A 23460-nucleotide genomic window follows, 5' to 3' on the forward strand; every position below is an offset into this window, starting at 1 on the left:
AATCATCGCATTTTTAGCTTAACGTTTTCGATGCCATGGCTAATCGGACATTGAATAACAAAATAAGGAAGTTTATGACAATTCTCCTTGATTTATGTCAAAAAATCTCGCATTGAATCTTACAAGTTTAATATACCGGCATTTATACCAAGATTGTCATAAACTAGAAATCAGAGAAGTCAGAGAGATGTCAGGAAAATTGAAAATAATCAGAGAAAAGTCATGGAATTTTATAAAATTTTCTAACAAATCACAATTCTTGACTTTAAAGAAGTTTTATATTCGTACATCACATCTACGCAGTGTTTGGAATAGTACTACCAAATTAGCAAACAAACGCAAGCAGTGTCAGCAATATTAACAGTAATTTACATTACTGTTAAATTTCTTTGTCAACAAAATGTTTAACGGGTTCCAAATCAGGATGTCAGTAATGTAACTTTTTTCCCAGGGCGGAAACATGAAAAGTGAAAGCTTTGTACGTGTACATGTACATACATACATACATAAAAATGTTCACTTTTCACGTTTTCATTCTAGAAAAATATTACATGATTAATATTCCGGTGGAAAATGCAAAAAATTTCAAAACATTGTTGAAAATCAGAGAAAATTATGAAACTTTGACTGGAAACGAAGGAAAAATTTTGGAATTAAAAAATGAGAAATTTGTGGCAACTTCTGTACAGATTCAGTGAATTCCGGGACACCCCCATGGCGCACCCCCAAGCGCGGACAGCCCTGCGCGGCAGCGCGCTCGGCACGTTCTCCACCACCGCCTCCACCACCGCCACCGTAGTCGGCGTAGGGGGTTGTACATCGCGCGGGCATCGAAACGCGTCGAAACGCGAGGCGGCCGGATCGGACTGACTCGCGAAAATCGATCGGCGCCTCGTCTCGCGCGCGTCGTCCTCTCTCGCGGCGGTTATAGCGGCGTGCCCGCGCGACGAGGAAGCGTGCAGCGCGTCGCACGCGACAGCACGCGTCGCGGAAGAGACGAGTTCCGTCGTCGGGAACGAGAGTGTGAAGGAAATCGTGGGAGCGAGAAACACCGCTTTTGCTTGCAGCACCGGCTGGAAGCCGCCGCGCCTCGCGCTCAAGGCGAGAAATTTCGTGGGAAATTTAGCCGGTGTCGTCGACCCGCTTAGCGCTCTCTGCTGCCGTTGCCACCGCCACCGCCGTCATCGCCGCCGGTCCGCGATCGGACCGCGATCGTTATCGAGATCGGATGAGCGAGATTTTCCGGTCGCTGCGAGTGAGTGCGAGATCTTCTCGAGAAGAACGTGAGAAACTACAACTGCCGATGGGGATGTCGGGATTCAACGTCATGCCGTCGGTAGCCGGCTGGTAAAGCGAGACGAAAGGTTCGCCCAAGGTGCTCGTGCGATCGGTATTTCCATTGATTAATTTAAAAAGTAAAGGGTAATCCCTTCAGGAGCACGGAAATTCGGAACTGGAATTTTTTTTGGAGAAACTTGCGAACAGGATGATCGGTTGTGCGTGACTTATCATATCTACTTAGGAAAAAAATTGTTGCTATCAATTGCGGCAATTGTTAAAAGGCAAAAAACGGGAAAAAAGCTGAAAAGGCGAATTAAATTGATCTTAAATTATTCTGTAAATCTTTAAGAGAAGGTCAGCGAGAGAAAGAATAGAGAAACGAGAACGATCATGTATAACGGCTGTGTATGACTATCCATAACTATCGCGGGGAAATTTTTCCGCTGTCAAGAAGTAGAACAATTCGCGTCAATGAAAAACGGAACGTTCGCCGCTGTTGAAAAATAAAGTTGATTAATTCGAGAGCGAATTTCACGAACTCGTCGGTCAGTTTCGTGTATTTTGCCGTTTTTTTACATGTGTTTTATATCACCGCTTTTTCACGGGGCGTAATATCGTATACTTCTTATATTTTTGACGATCTTTTTCTTCGCGGGGAAAAAAATCCACAAAATAATACGGGAGATGATCGATCACGGCGGAAATTGAGGACCAGTAGAATAACAACGGAAGTATCGTCCATGTGTCGAACTGCACGCTTCGTGCAGCGGGTCGACCGATCTGTCATCGCCATTGTCGAATCGCCTAACGGCGGCTCTAAACTCCGTAGGAAGGCAGCTCCAGGTGGACGATAATCTTCGCGTAGAAAGGCGGTGCTTCGTCAGGACGCGTTGCGCCATTTCAGGTGCGAGTCTCGAGCCTTCCGCTCGAGTGCTTCAGCGTGTCTCTCTCTCTGGGTGCTTTAGGTGAGCTTGGCTCTCGCGAATCAAAGCTGCGAAAGAAAGCATTCAACAGACATCAAAAGACCCGGTGATTAATGAACGCGGGTAATTAAGAAACATTAAGGAGAGCTGCCGAAGGAGTCCTCGAGATCCTCCAACTATTCGGAGAGAGCGTGTCATCCTCCCCCCGTTGCGCCCTCTCCCCCTCTCGAGAGGATCCTCGCCGGAGGACATCGCCGCGGGGTTGGCGGTGGGAGGAGGCCGTCTACCTTCGAGGTAAGAGGGGGAGAGAGAGAGAGAGAGAGAGGGAGAGAAGGGAGGAGAAAGAGAAAGAGAAGGGGTGGGAGGCCTTTAGGGGTGGAAAATCGTTGGAGAATACCGTCGCGGTGAAATCACTCCTCTCGAACGCTCGCGAGACGATCAGACCGCGAAGCATCCCCCGCCGGGCCCGTCCTGCTCCCTTGCCTGCCTTTCGCCCCTTCGCTTCTCCAGCCGGTGGGGTGGAAGTGGAGGAAGTGGCTGTCTGATCTCGGACGGAATGACAATAAGACTCCCCTTTGATTAATCGACGGAACAGAGAGACGAGAGAGAGAGAGAGAGAGAGAGAGAGAGAGAGGGGGAGAGAATGAGTAAGTGAGAGAAAGAGGGAATTAGTCCTCTCGAGACGGCGGATTGTTTTGCAAGTGCTAAGAAGTTCCGACTGTTAATAGAACTGACTAAATATAACTCTAACCGAGTAACTTAGACATAAATCTACCGACTCGAACTTAAGCGATGCCTCGAATAGCGCCGCGCATTGAAATGTCACGCCTCTTCATTAAAGTCGACAAGATTGTTCAAACGAATTAATACATAATGCTCTCCTGTTAAAATGAGTTAATACGTAATACCTTCCTGATAATAAGAAGATATATCCGGTGTCGACCTGTGGAACGTTGTCCGGAACGCTATAATTGCAACGCTATAAAAACGTGTTGAAGTGCAACGATTAATCAAGTGATTAACGATTGTCCCCCAACTGAAAGTTGCTCGACTAATCCTTTTCGTTGCATGCGATCGTCGAAGAACTTTGCAGACACAGGGTTGTGTGCGGGAGGGCAAGGTGCGCGACAATAACGCGAATGAATTCGGGAGGAGACGGGATAAGTAGAGTGGATCGAAATTAGAATCGTGTGCAGCCAGTGGAAGAGGGTTGGCGCTTGATCAGGCGAGCCGGCGGCCGACTTGAGCTCAAACTGCACTACTGAAAAGAACTCATTCGTTTAAAGAGATCTTTTGCATCGCGGCGTATCTATGTAAAATTGTGTGTTACACGATCGGAATCGGATATATTCGACAAAGTGCGTCTCTACTCGCGAAACGACAATAATAAAACGCGCGCGATGCATTAACAGTATCGAAAATAATTCATAATAATCGATCATAAAACGTCGACGACGAGAAATATCGACGGGAATTCCGATGCCAGCCGGATGTTTTCGAATGTCCATCTTTATTTGAGCCAGCGACAGGCGTCAATTTGAACGGTGAGTAATCTGGACCTCCATGCATCTTCCTGGACGAGTGACGAATGCCGGGATGTAATCGACAACGATAACCGAACGTTAACAAATCACAGTGACGACAACGGGAAAATTTGTGCGGCCAGGAAAGGGCGATAAAGTATAAGAAGGACTGAGTGACAAAACTGCTACCATCGAGCACTTGGGGTTTAACAAGAGTTTGATGGGCACATGAGAAAAATAATGATAATGTAGCAGCCGCAATGAGTACAATTCAACACCCTTAGGTCCGAGGACAATACAGTTAAACGAGGGTAATCGAAAGCAACCACGTGAAACAACCGAGTAGCCACTGTTGAACTCGATATCGCAACGTAATAAAAAAATCGACGATATATTTTAACAATCGGATCGATCGGGAAATAAAAATAGTGACAGTAATAGGTGCGAGAGCGTTTTGCTGAAACATTAAGTTGATACAAAAGGTTTGTCCGTACTTTTTGTCCGTACTCTGTCTTTCTAGATATTATTTACTCTTTATCAGGAATTGTTTACCAATCCTAATAACTGCACGCAAATTTTCAAAAATTTAAATATTATTCATTGATAAAAATTTAACAAAGAATCTTGCTAACTGAAGAAATTTTATTGTTAAAAAAATATCTTTTTTTTTATTTATTATTACATAAAATTTGATGTATTGTTAATATAACGATTTAAAAATTAGCGCAAAGTATACTTTAACATTTTAAAATAACAACGAGAGGAAGAGAGGCACGGAAGGCAATGCTTTTGCACTGATTCTCAGCAGTGATATAGTGCGACGAGACGCGGACTAAAAGACGCAGTGAAGAAAGCGCAGTTTTGTCATCCAGGCACTTAGATGCGCCTCGACGGTAGGCGTTCGAGCTTGAAGGATCCACGCTCGAGGCGGTGAGTGAGCTTGTCCTGCGTGTTCGTCGTCCTGCATACGCGGCCGGGACAAGGAGCCGGAGCAGGGACAGGTCCTTCTCGGTGTGGAATGACAATAAGGGGGCGTCGTACCCGCGGGGTGGTATTATGCCGGAGACGACGGATTTGAGCTTGCCGCCCAAGTGCCCGGCGAAGGCGTCGCAGCCCTTTCGTGGGATGGCACTCGGGACGCTGGCCGAGATAGCGGTGCGACTAGTGATTAGCGGCTACATATTCGCCGTGGTCGTCTACGTGAACGCCAGCGGCAACTGGGATAAGGACGATGACCTAGGTACGCGCGGCACGAGCACGAAACGGTCGCACGAACAGCCGAGATTAACCACTTCCCTCACCCGCGCGAGCGATACTCGCTTTTCGACCCCGTGTCCCAAAATTGCCGGTTATCCTGACTTAGAGACCAATTTTCTCCATTTTTTCCTTAATAAAGATATACAAGAGACTTCGCAATTTCCAGGTTTATATCAATATTGTTTATTGGTCGAAATAAATTTGACACTATTATATTCCATAAGTAATTTTTTATGTTTTTCTTCCATTCAAACTTGAAAAACTCATCAAAATAATTACTTCTTAAAGTTATAACTAATAAATATACTTGTTTTTTTAATATATAATTAAATAAAATTTATCAATTACTCGAGCGGGTTTAATTTAATAAGTAAAATTTCATTTTTGAAAGAGCGGAGATAGATGGTTAATTTAGTTAATTTAGAACGAAAGGAGAGTTCTTCCACCGCTAATTACTCGAAAACTATCGGTACTTCAATATTCTCTCATTGAGAAAAACATCGATATTCAAGTTAACGGAGAAATATATGGTCGAAAATTTATCTCGTGATTTTGGAGCATAAAACGGTCGTTTGTTTTTTTTTTCTCTTTTTTTAATGGAATGTGAAAATGTGATTTAAAAAAGAGTAGTTTACAAAAAGAATGTATATGAGTGCGTAGATATGTTTTTACAAAAAAAAAATGTATTTTATTTTAATCGTTATTAAAAAAAAGAGAGGGAAGAGGAGAAAATTGAATAATAAAAAACAGAAAGGACGTTGCGGTCGGTTTTCTGTGAAAATACTTGGGGAAGGAAATGGTTAAGTGAAGCTTAGCGATTCGCTGCTTTTCTGTAGATTATATTATTTCGTTGTGTAATATATTGCTGAAGATTAACAAAGAAGGAAAAATTTTCCTTGATCAGAGCCACAATGGGTCCCTTAATTCTGCTGGTAGCTTCGTTTGCCGTGCACACTCAGCATGTCCGGCGCAGAATGGAACTCTATATGGCTTTTGTGCGCAAAATGGAACCCAATACGTATTTCATAAATGCATATTGAAAAGTGGAAAACTGACAAAGTCATGAAATTGAAAACTGTTAGAATCGATATTTACAAAGTTATGGCATTTTTTAAAATAAAACTAGGTCGGAACGCAAAAGCAAGGCTGAATATAGTCCCTTAAAACGTGATGAAATAATAAATAAGTTCCCGTTAATGCATAACGGTTAATGCCTTGATCAAAAGTGCGGAGCTTTTACAAGTTTTGAATTTATAATCCGTCCTGCTTACAGCTGTTTGAAAATTTGCCAGGTAGATATTTCTAATTTTTTCTTCCCCTCGTAAATACGCGAACGGTTATTTTATCTTAAACTTTCATTCACGCAGACATTTTCCAGTTACATTTGTACCTTGATGTCAGTCTTTATTTATAGGCTTTGCAATGCCTTCAGCATAGAAAATGACATGCGTTTAAATAGATGGAACAGATAATAATCGCGCTGATACGATGCTAAAAAAGATAAATGGCTCGTGGCATGTACATTTTTCATCGAAGCGTCACAAACAAACGTAAAAGCGATATCCTGCCGGAAGAGTTCGTATTCGTGTTACAGACGTCGTTCGATTGATGAAAATTGCGGCGTATCGGAAAACGGAGGAATCAGACGCAAGCTTGTTGCGATACCGGAAATCACTCAGAGCGTGAAACTTGCTCAAAGAAATGTTACGCGGCGTAATTATATTTCGCGCTGCCGGGGTGGAAACTCTCCATTATGCGCGAAAACGAACTTCATTAGTGATATTTTTCAAGCTGCTTTCTCGTCTCTTTATTCGTAAGAAGCAAAGCAGCTTCCTTTTTACATGTTGCGAAGCAGGACTCTTTCTCGCGTCAGAATGGAATGTTAAATTGGAGGGAAATGTCTCTTAAGATATCTACACATTCTTGATGGTACTTTTTATTTCGTGAAACGTAACGATATTACTCGCTTAGAGTTCAGAGATCTTTACAGCTGCGTTACTTCAAGGTAATTTAAAATCAGGCTAAACAATAAGAGGAAAAAATTTAATCTCAAGTTTTTCGCTGCTAAATCTCGTTTACCTGAATGGCTTGTAAGTTTACTTATAATACTTCCTACTAACTTAATAACTTTCCACGTTCTTTCGTGACATAAAAGCTGGCGTTACAGCTCATTTAACTTATTAACCATATAATTAGCAATTTGCAAAATGTCATGAATTATTAAACATAATACCTTCGAATATACATTAAGATTCAAAATTACATAATATTATATTATAGCTCCGCGTGCATTCGTCAGAATTATTAACTCAATTATTAAGCGACCCGTGATGCTTCTGATAAAACAGAGGCAGTATTGTAAGTAAAATTATTCAAAGCGTTAAAGTTAATGAGATTTAACTAGAAAAGAAAAGTCGCATTGTTTACAGCAAAGTTCCAAAGGAATCATCATTTAAAAAGACGTCGAAAAGATTTCATGATTTCTCGAACCTTCATTTCAACCACTTAAAGCGACTACGGATTAAAAAAAGAATATTTACAGCTTGGAGGAAATTTATTTATTCAATCATTATTAAACAATATTATTTTTTCATAAATGATATAGCTATTTTTACTAATCAATTGTCAAATTTTTACCAACCATTAAATATGCTATGCAGTTGGCATTTGTTTTTGATAAAAAGAATTAATCTCGAAACGTTACATGTTCAATATGTCCGAATCGTCAAATAAATAAATCCGGTAATAAGCATGCGTGGTCAAATAAATGTTGCGTTTGATGGACAGCTCGCGGCTTCATCTAGTTAAATTTCAATTAGTCGAATTATGCATAAACTAAACATGCTATATATCGCTATATATCACTATGTACCGGATTTCGATACCCAACGCGTATCTAAACACCTTTCTTCAACTTCTCCAGTGTCCACATCTAAGGTTAGCGCCGTACTTGGGCGAACCGCCACTTTGCCTTGCGACATTGAGCCGTCCACGCGAGAGGATCGCGTTTACATGGTCCTTTGGTTCCGCGATTATGCGGTGAAACCCATTTATAGGTAAGCAAGTCCTGTCGCTGAGAAAAACTTAAAGATTTCAGAAAATCTTCGAAAAACGCATTAAAGAGGTACGATATAGATATTTCAAAATAAAAAATTGCAGATTATTTGAAAAGATCTCATTTATAAGTAATGCAACACCTTTTTTTTTTAATAACGGTTTATCATTCGGAATCAAAAGTTATTTAAATAAGAAGTAATACTTTTTTAAGTCTGTGCTCCCTAATAAAAATGTATGGAAATGTATTGTATTATATATAAGGATAATGATAAATTTCTTATCTTAATTTTTTTATATTAGTACTTTAAGTAAAATACATAATCAAAATAATTATGTAAAGTCACATCGCGATGCAGAAATTAGTTTGTCCAGTAAATAAACAATATAAATATTTATTTGTTCTAAATCTCTGTAACTAATCGGAAAATCGCTATAAAATTTTTGCGTAAATCATTTTAAATATTTAAGATATTTAGATTTGAATTTGTATAAAAGTATTTAGATTTGGATTTTTATTATTTTCGAAATTTTAGTTTATAATAATAAAAGTAACAACAAATAAAATAAATACACTAAAAAAATACATTGTCCAATAAAGGATAGAAAGTTCAAAGAAGTTATAAATTTTTCTATATATACAGTTTGTTTAAAGTACAAATATTAATATAATGTGCTATGTATATTAATCGAACCTCCTTAAAAGAAAAAGAAAAAAAAAGAAATAAGATTCAGGATTACTCGCGAATTATTTAGAAAATGAAATATGTACACAGTTTCGATGTGCGGGGACGGTCTTTTAACAAGGCCCTGAACTGGTCGGACAGCACCGCCGTAGGGCCCAGGGCCTACTTCGTCACCGTGACGAAGCCGGCCGCGCTCTCTTTGGAGGCGGTCCAGCTGGATGACGAGGGGATCTACAGATGCCGGGTGGACTTCAAGAACTCGCCGACCAAGAACTTCCAAGTGAATCTCACAGTGATCGGTGAGGAAACTCATTACCGTAACGACCGCGTAACACTGCACCAGTATGATTAACTGCGTCTCGGTATAACGCGTAAAACAAAGATCATGCTGAGGGAAGGGTGCTAACGGAAGACGAAGGAGAGCGAGAATTAGCTGCAGTTAACGTCGACCGATATGCAAGATCTTTTTTCATCTCGACGCGAAGTTAAACTTGCCGGAACAATCTCCGTCTCGCGCGGTTTCGCTAATTGAGGGGGCCCGCGTTGCGACGGTCTAACCCACTTTTCTTCGAACTTCGTCGGGGGCAAGGAGGGGGGGAGACGAATTAATCGAAATTTCATTTTTGCAAGTTTAAAATTAACTTTCGCGAGCTCTCCTTAAAAAGTCGGAATAGACCGTCCGGGCTATTATCCGTCAATTATGGAAAGCGAACCACCCTGTTCGTGGAAATTGTTCGCAGTGCCACCGCACCAGCTACTCATTTACGACAGCTCCGGGGTGCAGGTGGAGAACGTCGCCGGACCGTTTCAGGTTGGGGTGGAGTTCGGTCTGTCCTGCGAAGTGAGAGGAGGTGAGCACACCGAGAGTATACCGATTCGTCTCTTTGTGATTTGTCCTTAGGTAAATTTACGTGCATACACAAGAGTCGGTGATTCTATCTGTGTCTTGAACTTCCGCTCGCGGTTATTTACATTACGTTTCTCGGTTTCCATTCATGCATATTTGACATTCTGCTACGAAAACCGTAAATCAACGCGTTATCGTGCATTTAATTGTAATTTGGGGCACGCAGCTCGCATGCATCGAAATTTCTTTATAATCTCTCCTCACACAATTAACATAATTAAATGACAGAGACGGGAGATACGAAATACGGTATTTCGAGGTAAAGCAAATTTCTCGTCGCATAGTTTAAAAGCTGCGATGAATTTACCATTATGCATGTGTGTGTATACGTATAATTACGCGTTCTCGAGTTTGTAAAATTTTATCCGTTAATTCCTCCCTGAGAGAAATCAGGTTTCTCATTAATATGTTTAGTCGAGATACGAATCTCGGCGAGAGAGCGACAAATTACCCGACCGAACCCCCTCGCTTTAAGCGCGTATAAATCCCAACATGACCCCTCTCCCTCTCTCCCTCTCTCTCTCTCTCTCTCTCTCTCTCTCTCTCTTTCCCTCTCAAGATCGCGTGAATAAATAAAAAGAGAGGAGATACTACCGCGGGTTAGCGTTAGCAATTAAATACGAGTCCAGCCTCTAAGTGGCCGGGTATTACGCGGGCGCGCCCGATCGGAGACACCCGGTATTAAGGGTAATTATGGTCCCGGTGATTTGTCTGCTGTCACGCGAGACTGATCGACGACGAGACGAGGGAGGGGTAGGGAGAGTTAATTAGCCGCGTATAATTTCCGTGCTTTCCGTGCTTTCCGCGCGCGATTATCCCACACGAAGGGAAACCTACGCCGGTGGTGAGCTGGCTGGTGAACGGTAAGGAGGTGGACGGTAGACTCGAGGAGTTCGGCCAGAACATCGTCGTCAGCAAATTGACGGTGCCGCAGCTGCGGCGAGAACACCGCAACACCACGTACAAATGCCAAGCGGCCAACACGCATCTAATACCGCCGCTGGAGAAGACGGTGATCCTCGACGTTTATCGTGAGTACTTTTCACCCAGTTCTTTTCACCTAGAAGAAAATTTCCGTAGAGGAAACTTTCCTCTCGTCGTCGGGCGTGATACAATCAATTTTCCCCCGTCCGACAAGTGCGCGTAGCGCAAATATTTGTAGGAATTTGCATACATTTATGTTTTTACGGAAAATTGATGTACATATACTGACATTGCTCTTCATTTAAATTTCACATGCGATAATTTTTTCGTATAAAAGCAAATGAGTTTTAAAGCTATCAAACGGCGAAAAGTTACAAAAGGCTGAGTGTCATCCGAAGGTTAACATGTTGGTGTCGTCTCGTTTTGACGCGAGCAAAAGCGCAGTCGGCCGCATTTAGGAAGTTGCACGTGTCGTCGGGGGGGGATCTCAATTAAACGGGGTAACGAGCGCATTTGACAAAAATATATGGCATTTATTTACCGCAATATATCGGTTGCACAACCTCTAATTACGCTTTTACAAAGTTAATGAAAATGCCCCGCGGCATTCAACATGTTAATAATTCATATTAGTTAAATTTCGACCGCGGAAAGTAATCCTTTCTCATTTCTGTTATCGGCCCGATAAATTATTGGCAGGTTTGTAGGAGCGCGCACTGACACTGGCACATGGATAACCACCATGACACACACCACCTACACACACACACACACACACACCGCGAAAATAAATTTAGCTTTCTTTAATTATTCAACTTGAACAAATCTCGAATGAGCGGAATAATCCGTTCATATTTGTAAATCCTTTTAACTGACTATTTTTATCAAAAGCGATGTTTGTAATCTTCTCCGAAACCGATATCGATCAGATTAATATTAAGCACATGTATTCGTTTTAATTAAAAAATCATCGCTTGCGATTCACCAGATTGCTAAAAAGGTTTTGAATCTTTTTTACAGTTTTAACACACAAAAAACGGTTTTCACATTCAAAGTGTAGAAACAATGACGATTATTTCTCAAAATAAAGACCATCGTGTTCAATAACTATTCGCTACCAGCTGCCGGATTTGGTTTCGGTACCATTCTGGCTCCTTAGAGCTTCAGCGAAGAAGCTGCGTCACGACAAGCTGACTCAACTTGTTCAACAGTTTCGAATCGTCCTTGCAAGAAATGTTTCATTGAGCGAAACAGGCCATAGTCAAACGGCGCAAGATTAGCGACAAGTATAGCAGGTGTACTATCTCGAATGTCATCTAGACGAATGACATTGAAATCGAATTCAGCAGCTAACAAACTGACGATTATTGAACATGATGGTTTCTATTTTGAAGAATAATTGTTGTTTTTGTACGCAAAATTTGTTTGCGTATGTAAAAATTGTTTTTATATGTAAAAACCGACGGGCGATTCAGAACTATTTTACAATATAGTAAAATCTGCCGTACTATACGAAGCTTTTTTTTTTCGCTGAATTGCTAGCTAAATTTTTACGTGCTTACTGGCTTACTGCCGTCTTGGCAGCGGTGCTGGCAGTGCTGCTGACTATGCTGTTAGCTTAGCTTCAGTACGAATTTTCATGTTGACTGAGCAGTTGGAATTTGACAGAAAGTATTTGACAAAAGTATCCGAATAAGTAGACCATTAAATAGATTGTTGCTACTGCAATACCTGCATTATCATAAAAGTACAATTACATTGTTTTTAATTTATTATCACAAAGAGAATAATTTGATCACGTAACTAAGGTTGCGTCCTGATTAACTCTCGCAATAAATCAGCACAAGGTCATGCGAGAAAAGTATCACTTAATCTATCACGAAAATTCTGCAAACTAGCAAACAGCGTAGTTAGCCAGGCTACATAATTTTCATAACAGCCAGCTTGATCGCTAGTACAGTAGCACATTGTTAGATATCAAAGGAACAATAGTGATCCAATTTCTTAATTGTGACAAATTAAATAACAGTTTTATTATTTTTAATTTCCATGTTGTATCAAAATGTAAATCAATTCTACGATTAGTTTCAAAGTAAACAACGTTTATATTAACGTACATGCACGTAGTAAATAATGAATTATGTTTCAGTCAAATTTGATACACTTTATTGAGTTAAATTGTTTAATTCCACTGTTTTAGTTAAATTAACGACATATTGAATAAGAGCAATAGCGACCTATAGAAGTGATTAAAAATAATTTAAATTGAGTGTAATTTAATATTATAACAGCGCGCCTGCAAGGAAAAAACAATTTTGCTGAAGTGACTAAAAATTCAGCAAGATACAGAGCTGAAAATAATTTTGTTAAATTATCAAAATATTATGTAGATCGTTCAAACTGCTTGCTAGAATGTCAAAATTATTTTAATGATCCAAATTTATTTTCAAACCTGCATCTACCTAAATTTTCAGATAATCTAACAAAATCGTTCTTTCCGTATTTAAGCAATTCAACAGAAAGAAAGGCATCATGTGTGTGTGTGTGTGTGTGTGTGTGTGTAGGCTTAACGCGTGACACACGATGAATTTAAAAAGCGGTGAGCGCTTCATAGAAGCTTATAAGGACAGGACATCAGGAGAGGATTTGCATCCTAAGTATTAATTATAAATCCTTCCGACCTTAGTGATTTCTTGACATTGCGGATCGAATTTGAAACTTTTAAAGAGAGGTGTAAAAAAACGATAGTATTACTCGTAGTAGGGCGCAATAAATGCGATTTGCTGGTTGGTTCTAGTAAAACCACTCACCGTGAAGATACTGTCGAAGCTAACGGTCATGGAGACGGAGAAGGACTACTCCATCACCTGCGAGACGACAGGCTCGCATCCCCGTGCTCGCATCACCTGGATCGAGGGAAACGAGACGTTCCGGAACAGCAAGGTCGATAACGAAGTATTTTGAAACGTCGACGTCGCGCACGTCGATATTTTTTGACATATTCCCCTCCACCTGAATTATCGCCAGTTCCCTGCAATTTTCGAACGTATGTGCCAGCAGGTGAAGGAAAGTGGCAACGCGTCGGTGGTGCTGAGTACCCTGATGTTCTCACCCATCCCCGACGATCACGGCAAGATCCTCAAGTGCCGCGGCGAGAACCCAGCTCTGGCGGACGCGTACTTGGAGGACTTCTTCAAGTTGAATGTCGTCTGTAAGTGGCGGGCGCCGTTTCTTCGGCGCCTCTTTTAACCACGCGACAAATCGGATTTCGATTACCGCGAAATCAATTTGCCGAGTGACATCTTCATATTTGTAAACCAATTTTGTATTTATAAATATGCGAATACGTTATATTTTAATACTTTATATTTTTTTAATTTTGTACATTTTTATATTTTATGTTACATTTTATAAGCCGTTTATCTTTGCAGCATCATTTTTTTCTAATACTGCGGTACATGAATTGTTTATCTCTGTAAAGAGTGCATCTCTCGTGATAGATTGGAAGTTAAACCGCGGGACGTCCCGTAAAAATATTTCGATCAATTATATATTTTTTTTATTTTATAATCCTTTTTAATAGCCATTTTTATAGTTCTGCGGTGCATGAATTGTTTATCTGTGAAAAATGCATCCCGCTATTGTAGATCGGAATTATTTAAGCCACAGGATGTGAAGATATCTCAGTGAATTAACATTTATTGATTGCAGTGAGATTTGCTCATTAATTAACAGCCGATTATTCAGATTTTGGAGATTTAAAATCGAATACGAATATGTAAATGGAACTCAACAAGTTTCGCTGTGTTTCGTAACCTAAAATGTATGAAATGGAAATTTGTTAAATCTGTTAAATCCATTGTACACGAAGAGTCGCATGTCTTATTAATATCGTCTCTCCTTCCCCCCCTCTCTCTCTCTCTTTCATGTATTCCGATGTCAAATTCAATTCAATATTCCACATCCATTTCCTCTGAATCCGTCGAAATATTTTATCGTGGTCACGCACGTGAAACATTGAAAAACCGAAAAATTCTCTCTCTTCCTTTCTTTCTTTTTCTGCAGTCCCGCCTAAAGTTCAACTGCATCTGGGCAGCACTCTGAACGCGGAAAACATAAAGGAAGGCGACGATGTGTACTTCGAATGCAAAGTCCGCGCCAATCCGGAGCACCACAAAATTACTTGGCGCCACAACGTAAGTCCCACCATCAGTAACGAACCCACTTTAATTCCGTGGTGTTTACCTTTGCGAGGCACTGGCGTCTCACTTTTAAAATTTCGATTGCTTCGCCTCTCCACTAAACAGTTCCCGAGTTCCGCAAAAAAAAGGCGATTAAGGGCGAGAAGCACAGAGGTCTGAAAAATACCGGGATTCCCAAACTTTACATTTCTATTCGCGAGAATCGATAATGATTTTTTTTTTTTTTTTTTTTCGATAAGGATCGATTCGAGTCACAATACCTTACGATGGAACTTTTAAAATGTTATCTGAAACTTCCGGGAAAATGCCAGTTTGACGAAAGAAAAAAAATAACTTTTGCTTTATGAGGGAAGTAGACTCGGAAATTTTCGTCTCTTCATCTCTGCATATGCATTCACTTCTCCGAGAGCGGCGAATATCTGTCGCCTCGCGTTTATCGCACGGATATTCGTGACACGACTATTCATAAACGGAAATAAATTTCGCATTTTCTTGAAAAATTTCCACCTTTGCCTTCAACGTCGTCTTCGTCTCCATAAAACGGGAAATTTGGAAAAAGTGTATACGAAAGCTCCGAATATACATACCAAACCGAGAATAAGAAGAGCCATTAAAAGGGAATCTTCGCGAACGGCGAAAACGAGTTTGCGCGAAAAGCTTTACATGAAATCTATTTGTCATCTGCGTTTCTTACTACCGAAGAAATATGACAGAAAAAGCTATCGTACTGGCATCTCAACCCCCGTGTTAAACGCGTTAATCCATCAATGACAGGGCGGCGTGCTGACGCAAAACTATTCGGCCGGTATCATCATGAGCACCCAAAGCTTGGTGCTGCAGGGCATAGGACGCGACAACGCGGGAAATTACACGTGTCTCGCCAGCAACGATCGTGGAGAGACGACGAGTCCAATTGTGAACCTGAGAGTGCAGTGTAAGTAGATACGACAAGTACGAATCGATAACAAGGATTTCAGAAAGCGAATATGTAATCTCGGTGAGTATATACGCCGGCGATTCGAGGATGAATCGAATTTCAAGTTGAAATCTTCGAATCGTCCGCGAATGAGAGCAGGATTGGAAATGTTACTTCATAAAAGTAATGCGTTTACCATTGTCGTTACTTTTTGTAAAAAGTAACTCGGTACCCTAACTTTAAAAAGTAATGTGTTACTTCAAAAATAACGATTCGTTACTTTTTTTCGTAACTTTTTTGTAATGTTAAAGCAAAACGTTAGATTAAAAAATTACACTGTTTAATAATCAATATTAATTGCGTAAATCAATATTAAAACTTAAATTCTAATATTAAATAAAGAATTTCTTAGGGCCGTAAATGTGAATACCTAACAAAATGTGATTTATTATTTATTAAAATTCTAAGCTAGTCTTATAGCAAAGCTTTTCTTTATATTAAACTTATATGTAATAAGAAATAGAAACCGACCGTGTTAATGTCGGTTGTAATATTACAACATAATATAGTAGAGAGTGCCTTTAGAATTTATTAAAAATTTTTGTTTTTAAACATCAAAAATCGTTATTAAAAATGCAATATTCACTGCCAATACTGAAAATTAAAAAATTTTTAAATAGATCACGTTACATCATATACATATATATTACAGATTTTTAGTATTGGCAGTGACTATTGGAATGTAGCCTAAAATATAAAGTATAAAATATTTTTCAATATTTAAATTTTATTATAAAATATTTCTAGATAATTATAAAAATAATGAATTCTATTGAATAGTTATAAAGATGATAAAGATTTGAAAAAACGATAAAAATACAGCTAAATTTGTTATTGTTCCTGTAAAAATGTAATGACGTCACTGTTATCATTACAGACAAAAAAGTAACGATAGTTATCGAAAAAAATTAACGAAAACAGTAATGGCATTATAAAATAATACGTTACTTTTCAACCCTGAATGAAAGTATTTGCGCCATAATTTATGGCGCTTAATATATTTCTCGCAAATAAATTTAGATCTTTGCACATTTGTTGTTTATGATATAAATAATTATGTAAATATAATTATTAATATGAATATATGTATTTATTTATTTATGTCATAAATTATAACAGTACAGGTTACATAAGAATAAATTATTCACATGTTTAATTATTAAAAAGATATTATTGTATAGGAGAATTAACCTCCGACCTTTTCAGAGCTAAAAGTTAAATTTAACTATGTTGTTTCTACTTCCTCCAGTAAACTCCAAAATACGCGTTACACAATATGCCAACCGCGCGTAATTGTGTTCGGGAGCGAAATATCTCGGACGTCAGATATGAGGGATTACATTTTAGAAGCCAATTTATTTTCAACCGTCTCGTCTAAGCCCTACGGCGAACAATATAATTCTCCCGATTAAAGGCGAATAAAACGGCTCTTAAACTCGGCATAATCCCGCTGTCGAAGTTCCACCGATCAATAACGGAGACGAGAAAGAAAAAAAAAAAAGATAGAAATTTCACGTTTTTATCTTGTTCAACTGAAGAACGCATGTGTGTTGTGTTTTCCGTTCTTTTTCTTCTACGTACTCTCCAGTCGCGCCAGTTTGCAAGATGAAGGAGGTGACGATAATCGGGGCTTCCCTGGAGGAGTCCGTGAAGGTTCGCTGCGAGGTCGACGCCGACCCGAACGAGGTGGACTTTGTCTGGGAGTTCAACAATAGTGGCGAGAACTTCGAAGTCGCGCCGGCCAAGTTTGACGGCAACAACGGCACCATGAGCGAGCTCGTCTACACCCCCGAATCCGAGAGGGATTACGGTGCCCTGACCTGTTGGGGTAGGAACGCGATAGGGAAGCAGGAGGCGCCCTGCATCTATCAAGTCATTCCGGCAGGTGATGTCCTAGACGCTTATTTTCATTATGAAAAAAAGAAAAAGTGAATAAAAAGAAAAAGTGAAAAAGAGAAAGATAGAAATCGGTAGGAATTTATTCCACTGCACTTCTGCTTTTTTCATTGCGAATCATAATCTGGAAGAAATCCTGTCGCTTCTGCTCTTTCAAAGGCAAACAAGTGCGTCCGAGATTCTGAAAATATTTAAATATCGTATGTACTGCTACATCTCGCGTCGAAAACACATAATATTTAGATGTCCGTATTTAGAACTCAACGCGGCTATTTACGCTTTCCTTTTTTTTCTACCCGACTAGCAGCCAGCTTATCGCACTGTACGTCATAAACTCGAAAATATTTGTTTTATCGTTTATTTCTGCAAGACGAGCCGTGTACGTTCCATCATAGTTTACTTAAATATCTCTTTTGTATCTGAGAAAGATAATCAGATGTTGAAGAAAAATGAGAAACATTCGCCTTTAATTATATTTTTCTTTTCCAACATGTTCTACGTGCAACTTCGTATAATATTTTTCTAACTTTCTCAGTAGTTGTATCAAAATATAAATTCGTCAAATTTCTAACAAAGGAACTATGTTGTAAAAATACAACATCAAAAAACTAGCATTACCAATCGGAAGATTACATTTAAAATAAATATTCTAGCTGGTCAAATTTTGGGTTCCTGTTCGATTTGGATTCTGTATCTGACTTGGACCGAAACATGTTTGACCATTTTTATTTAGACACAAAATATCTCGAGAGCAATGTATTTTTGAAAAAAAAAAAAGTTTCAAATACAAGTTGTAAGATTCGAGGAGAGTCATCAAATGAGTTACTTAGATTTTGGATTCAGGGCCTTATTGGGCCCAAGTGGGTCAATGAGTCCTGAACCCAAAATCTCAGTAACTCATCTAATGATCTCTCTAAACTTACAACTTTGGCCTCTATACCCAACAACTTTTATTTAAAATATTTTTAATTTTTGTATTATTCTCGATATTTTGTTGTTTAATAATTATAAATTAAAGTAGCCAAACAAGGCTTAAGTCGGATACAGAATTCCAATGTTTGATGGCCATCTAAAATACTTATTGCAAATCTTTTGGTTGATAACGTTAATTTTTTTATGACTTTTGTAATGTAGCTCCCTTGTAAGTAAAGGTATCCCTTTTGATTGAAATTCTAAAAACTCAACGCGAGAAATATGTCCGAGCAGTTAAACCGAATCCCCTGAACAACTGCACCATCAAAGCATCGCTCAATCAAAGTTCGGAGATCCTGGAGGTTGAATGCGTGCCGGGATATGATGGCGGACTTCACCAGGAATTCCGACTAGAGGCTTATGAGGTGCTGACCGGTAATCTTCGGGTGAACGCGTCCAGCGTGTCGGCCGATCTGCCAATCTTCCGAATCGCCGTGGCTGATCTTCTACCAGCCACTCACTTCTACCTGGTGACCTACGCCGTGAATGCCAAAGGCCGTAGTGAAGTTTCGCTGTTAGAGGATATAATGCTGCGCGACTCGGAGAAGCATACAGGTAATTAAGTTATAAAAAGGAAGTTATTCCGCAAAAGTGTCAAAATTGAATTTTCATCGCGTGGTAAATGTTTCTCTTTTTACTTTGATATTTTCTGGATATATCCGTGTATCAAATAAATAGTGTATAATAAAAGAAACTTTATCTCCGTTTTTTATAACAACAATAATAGACGGAAATGAAATGCTATAAGAACATTTCTATACGGATATGTTATATTAAACGGGGGTTTTTTTTTAAAGATCAGCATTTTAGAAGTTTATCTTTTCGAAACTGATTTGGGATTCAGATTTAGAATGTATATTTCTCTCGAGAATGAATTAATTTAGATAAAATTGATGATATCCTGCCAAAGACTGTCATATATAAAAGGGATTGACAGAGATTCATGATAAATCATTTAATTTAATGTACTTAAAATTGAAACAAATAATGAAATTCACTGATTATTTCGATTTCCATTTCTGATATATTGGCGTCGTTAGTTATTTTGATAGAATCATAAAAGAATAAAAATTACATCTAATAATAATCTGTAATAATAAAACTAATAATAAAATGAAATACCAATTCGTAAACTTATAAATCCGATAACTAAAAATAATTCGTAATATTTATGGTTTATTATTTGTCTTACAGGAAGAATCTATAAATATACTTTCTGTTTACAATAAATCACGTTTATTGCATCTTTTATTAGAAATTTGCAATATATATGATTTACCGTTAACAAAACTACTGCTATATATCTTCATTCCACGAACGAAAAATACCAATTTGTTTCTAACTGAAATATCTTACACATATTATAATTTTCTGGAAAAGAAGAAATAGTTATATCACTGAAGGCGACAGCAAATTTAACACGTTTGCCATCATCACGCGCGTCACATGATTAACACAACTAATTACAATTTTTTTAATTACACGATATAAAATATATCTTTTATCTAATAATACTAATTTTATCGTGCTGGGACTAATATAATACAATTGATTTTGTGTACATATATATATATATATATATTGTATATATATATATACTATTATGGGGACGATTTTTTTATCACGCGTGATGAGACAATCGCTCATAGATTTCCATCGCAGGACGAAATTCACATTCTAGATACCGGGGTCAGTATGCTGCCGTTGATCCTGCTGCTGGTCGGCTGCCTGTTGGCCTTCGGTGCGACCGTGATCTCCGTGATGCTGATGATGTATCGACGACGCGGCACCACGTCACCCGTACACATCGAGCCCTATATGAAGCAGCCGATAATCACACCACCGGACTCGAGGAACAATTCGATGCTGGACGTGACTCACGGCGACCACACGTACTTCGTCGAGTACACGTTGAAGCAGGTCACCGATTATGCGCTCAATAATCAACCGGACATCATACAGTCGCCGCAAGGTATCGCTGAGCAAAAGACGTTATTTCTACTTGCGATCTGATCTGATCCGATCGACCCAGTGTTGCTGAATTTAGTAACAATTGTATTAAATTGGGTACATTCTTAATTATATTAGCACCCTTGTATGTACATTGCAGAAAAAACAGTAAGGAAAAGAGAGATAAAATGAAAATTTTTGGTAGCTTTTGATTCAAATCTCATACATTTTTGCTATTTATATACAATTTATTTTTAGATTCCGGCAATACTGGATCGATCTAATATTTAAGCTATCTAATATTTGATCTAATATTGGAATCCAGATTAGGCAAAAAAAAAGTCGCGTGAAGAATAAATCGTTTTAAGGATTCATGAAATAATAGAGACTCGAATGAACAATAACGAAGAGTTTCCGTCGAACTGTCATTTTCTGCAGGTTGATCAAGTTACGTGCTGTTTTGAACTGGCAAATCAATTCCTATCAAATATCGAGCTTTTATTTGAATGACGGGAACGAGAGATATTTTTTTCAGAAAGTATTTATTAAAAATAAAATTGATAATTTAAAAAGCACTCTTGCCCGTGACTAATGTACATTTAACAAAAATCCTTCTTTTTTAACGTCATCTGTCTGATCTTTGCCTTCAGCATTTTATTTAAATTGTTTGAGAGCTGTTAATGTAAAGTGGAATAATGTGAATGTTTCAGACCAAGAGAAGATCAAACGCGAGCCACAGCTGTTTTTGCCAGTGAGACCAGACACATTGTTCGCGCCCTATGACATTCACAAGCAGGGACTGCAAACGAACAGATGTAGCGTAAGTCATGTCAGAAATTATAAAGTGGTCTTTTTGAAGAAAGGGAACGATTGAAATAATGTAAATGATGCACCGTTGCAATCTGTAAAATAATCCGGTATCAATTTATGGTTCTGCCGTGCCATATCCGAGAAAAAGGTTTGCTTTCATTCTTGCATTCTGATGGATAATTGCGAGGAACGAAATGTTACGTGTCTTAATCCTCAACGAATCGTCCCGTATAATGATTTCTAATTATTTCAATAGGTGGATTAACGTGAGATGTGCCTTTGATTCTTTTCTCCTTCGATTCTTTACAGCGATAGGAAGTTTCAATAGCGCGCGAGATTTCGAACTCCGATTTGGAAGATTAGAAATTTAATCTGCCGTAGATTGAATTTCTATCGATCGTTTATAAATTAAGCCGGCTATCTAACCAATCTCAGTTTAGCTGTCGCGCGCGACCGGTATATAACCGTTATGAATAATATCGATCTTCCGCGCGGTGTGCTGTGGATAGCTGTGTCCGAGGAAGCCGCTACTATTTTCGATTCCCAATTCTATTTCTCCGCGCGCGACGCTGAGTACTAATTAGATTTAGACCCGATATCTCCTCTTGACTTGGCAGCTGAACCCGTTCTCCGCAAAGTCCTGGGAGCCCATCAGTTTCAAAGCCGATCGCAACCTGATGAAGGAGATCATCATCGCCAATTCCATACCGGGACCGGAGAGCTGCGTGTAAACTTGATCGAGGAAGTGAATTGGGAGACGTAAACATACACACACACACACACACACACACGCACACTTATACTCTATGTGATACAACACGCCCACACAAATACATACACAAACAGCATATCATAAGGGTGATCGATTTCGTAAGCCCTGAAAACTGTATCGCGTATCGTCGCTCGATGCCACGACAGATATGCGCGGATATATCAAAGACAAAGTCAACGAATCTCGTGTCTCGCTTGTTAACGCGCGCCAGTGTGACATATCACGATGACGATATCGTAGCAGACATATCAGCATATCGTAGCATATCGTGGCGCGCCACGATCTCTCCTGAGATCATCGAGAATCTTTAGGATCATCTCCCCGCCGATCCAGCACGAGACCGGGGCGAGGAATCGCGGAGTCGTCGCGAGACGATTTAGTCGCATAATTTAACCAAACGCTACACGTGGTGTACTATTCCAAGTTTAATATATTTTGTGTCAAGTCTTAAACTGTCTCGTTTCTTAATGTCGTTATTACAACTGATATACCTCCATCCTAACCACTTTCTTCTCTGATGTCTCTTTTTATTTCTCGCTGAGCCATTTTTAAATGTCCGAAAGAAATTTTTTTATAATTCTGTGTACGTATTATTTACGTATTTTTTAAACTATTTTAGCCTAACACCTCAATTCATCTTCTTCATTTTGTTAATGATGGGTATATATTTTTAATAAATAAATGATATGCTATGACGTCCGTCCCAAAGAAATCGGGAATTCTAAATTCAAATCAAATTCTAGTTAAGATGATATATGTTCGTGATAACTTGATAAATTCTTGACAGGTTTTTATGATGCTTATTATTATTATTAAATTGACGATTAATCTAATTTAAGGTATTAATATTTCAGCTTTAGTTTGCAATTGCAGTTTCAAATTTTTAGTAAACTAAATTATAAAGCTCTAAAATTTGGTGCGATGAGAAATAAGATTATTTCTCTTAATTGATTTATTTTCATCGATCTAATTTTTACTTATAATAAATGTATTATTTAATTATTATATATGTTCTAGACGCTTTAAATGGATACGCTTTAAATATATTTCGTACACCTTACTTCGTACTCTTGTTTAAATTATATAACTTCTTATTATAATAATTGGAAAATAAAATTAGAAACTAGAAAATAGAGAATCTCTGAATTAATAATATTAACACTTTGTGCTATAATGCTATGATAGTTCAAACTCTATTTTATTCCTAATTACCATAGATTTCTTTTTAAAAGAAATATAAAAACCTTTAGTATAAGATATTGTTTCTTAAAATATGAATTTATTTCTAATATATCATGCAAAAGAATAAAAAGATTTTCATACATTG

The 23460-nt window shown here is 38.7% G+C and overlaps 1 protein-coding gene across 2 annotated transcripts; it reads left to right on the forward strand.

The window, feature by feature from the left end:
• Positions 1–2580: 2580 nt before the first annotated feature.
• Positions 2581–22572, forward strand: LOC108753385 (nephrin-like). 2 transcript variants are annotated; one of them, XM_018494918.1, is made up of 15 exons: positions 2581–4209; positions 4533–4967; positions 7908–8040; positions 8815–9023; positions 9465–9575; positions 10459–10662; positions 13353–13510; positions 13613–13766; positions 14621–14751; positions 15532–15691; positions 17322–17618; positions 18836–19156; positions 20283–20573; positions 21262–21371; positions 21979–22572. In XM_018494918.1, the coding sequence occupies exons 2-15, from the start codon at positions 4784–4786 to the stop codon at positions 22090–22092; spliced, it is 2577 nt and encodes an 858-aa protein (XP_018350420.1). In that variant the 5' UTR covers positions 2581–4209; positions 4533–4783; the 3' UTR covers positions 22093–22572. The 2 variants fall into 2 exon arrangements, with proteins under 2 accessions (XP_018350420.1, XP_018350422.1); XM_018494920.1 differs by having other exon boundaries at positions 13353–13498; positions 13616–13766.
• The last annotated feature ends 888 nt before the right edge of the window (positions 22573–23460 follow it).

This window comes from Trachymyrmex septentrionalis, unplaced genomic scaffold (assembly GCF_001594115.1).
Source record: "Trachymyrmex septentrionalis isolate Tsep2-gDNA-1 unplaced genomic scaffold, Tsep1.0 scaffold69, whole genome shotgun sequence".
NCBI classification, from domain to species: Eukaryota; Metazoa; Arthropoda; class Insecta; order Hymenoptera; family Formicidae; genus Trachymyrmex; species Trachymyrmex septentrionalis.

Excerpts from the sequence above, each read along its gene's own strand:
- LOC108753385 (XM_018494918.1), top strand. The coding sequence starts at position 4,784 with ATGCCGGAGACGACGGATTTGAGCTTGCCGCCCAAGTGCCCGGCGAAG. Across the intron at positions 4,968-7,907 it reads GGATAAGGACGATGACCTAG|TGTCCACATCTAAGGTTAGC; the intron begins GTACGCGCGGCA and ends CAACTTCTCCAG. Across the intron at positions 13,767-14,620 it reads CTTCAAGTTGAATGTCGTCT|TCCCGCCTAAAGTTCAACTG; the intron begins GTAAGTGGCGGG and ends CTTTTTCTGCAG.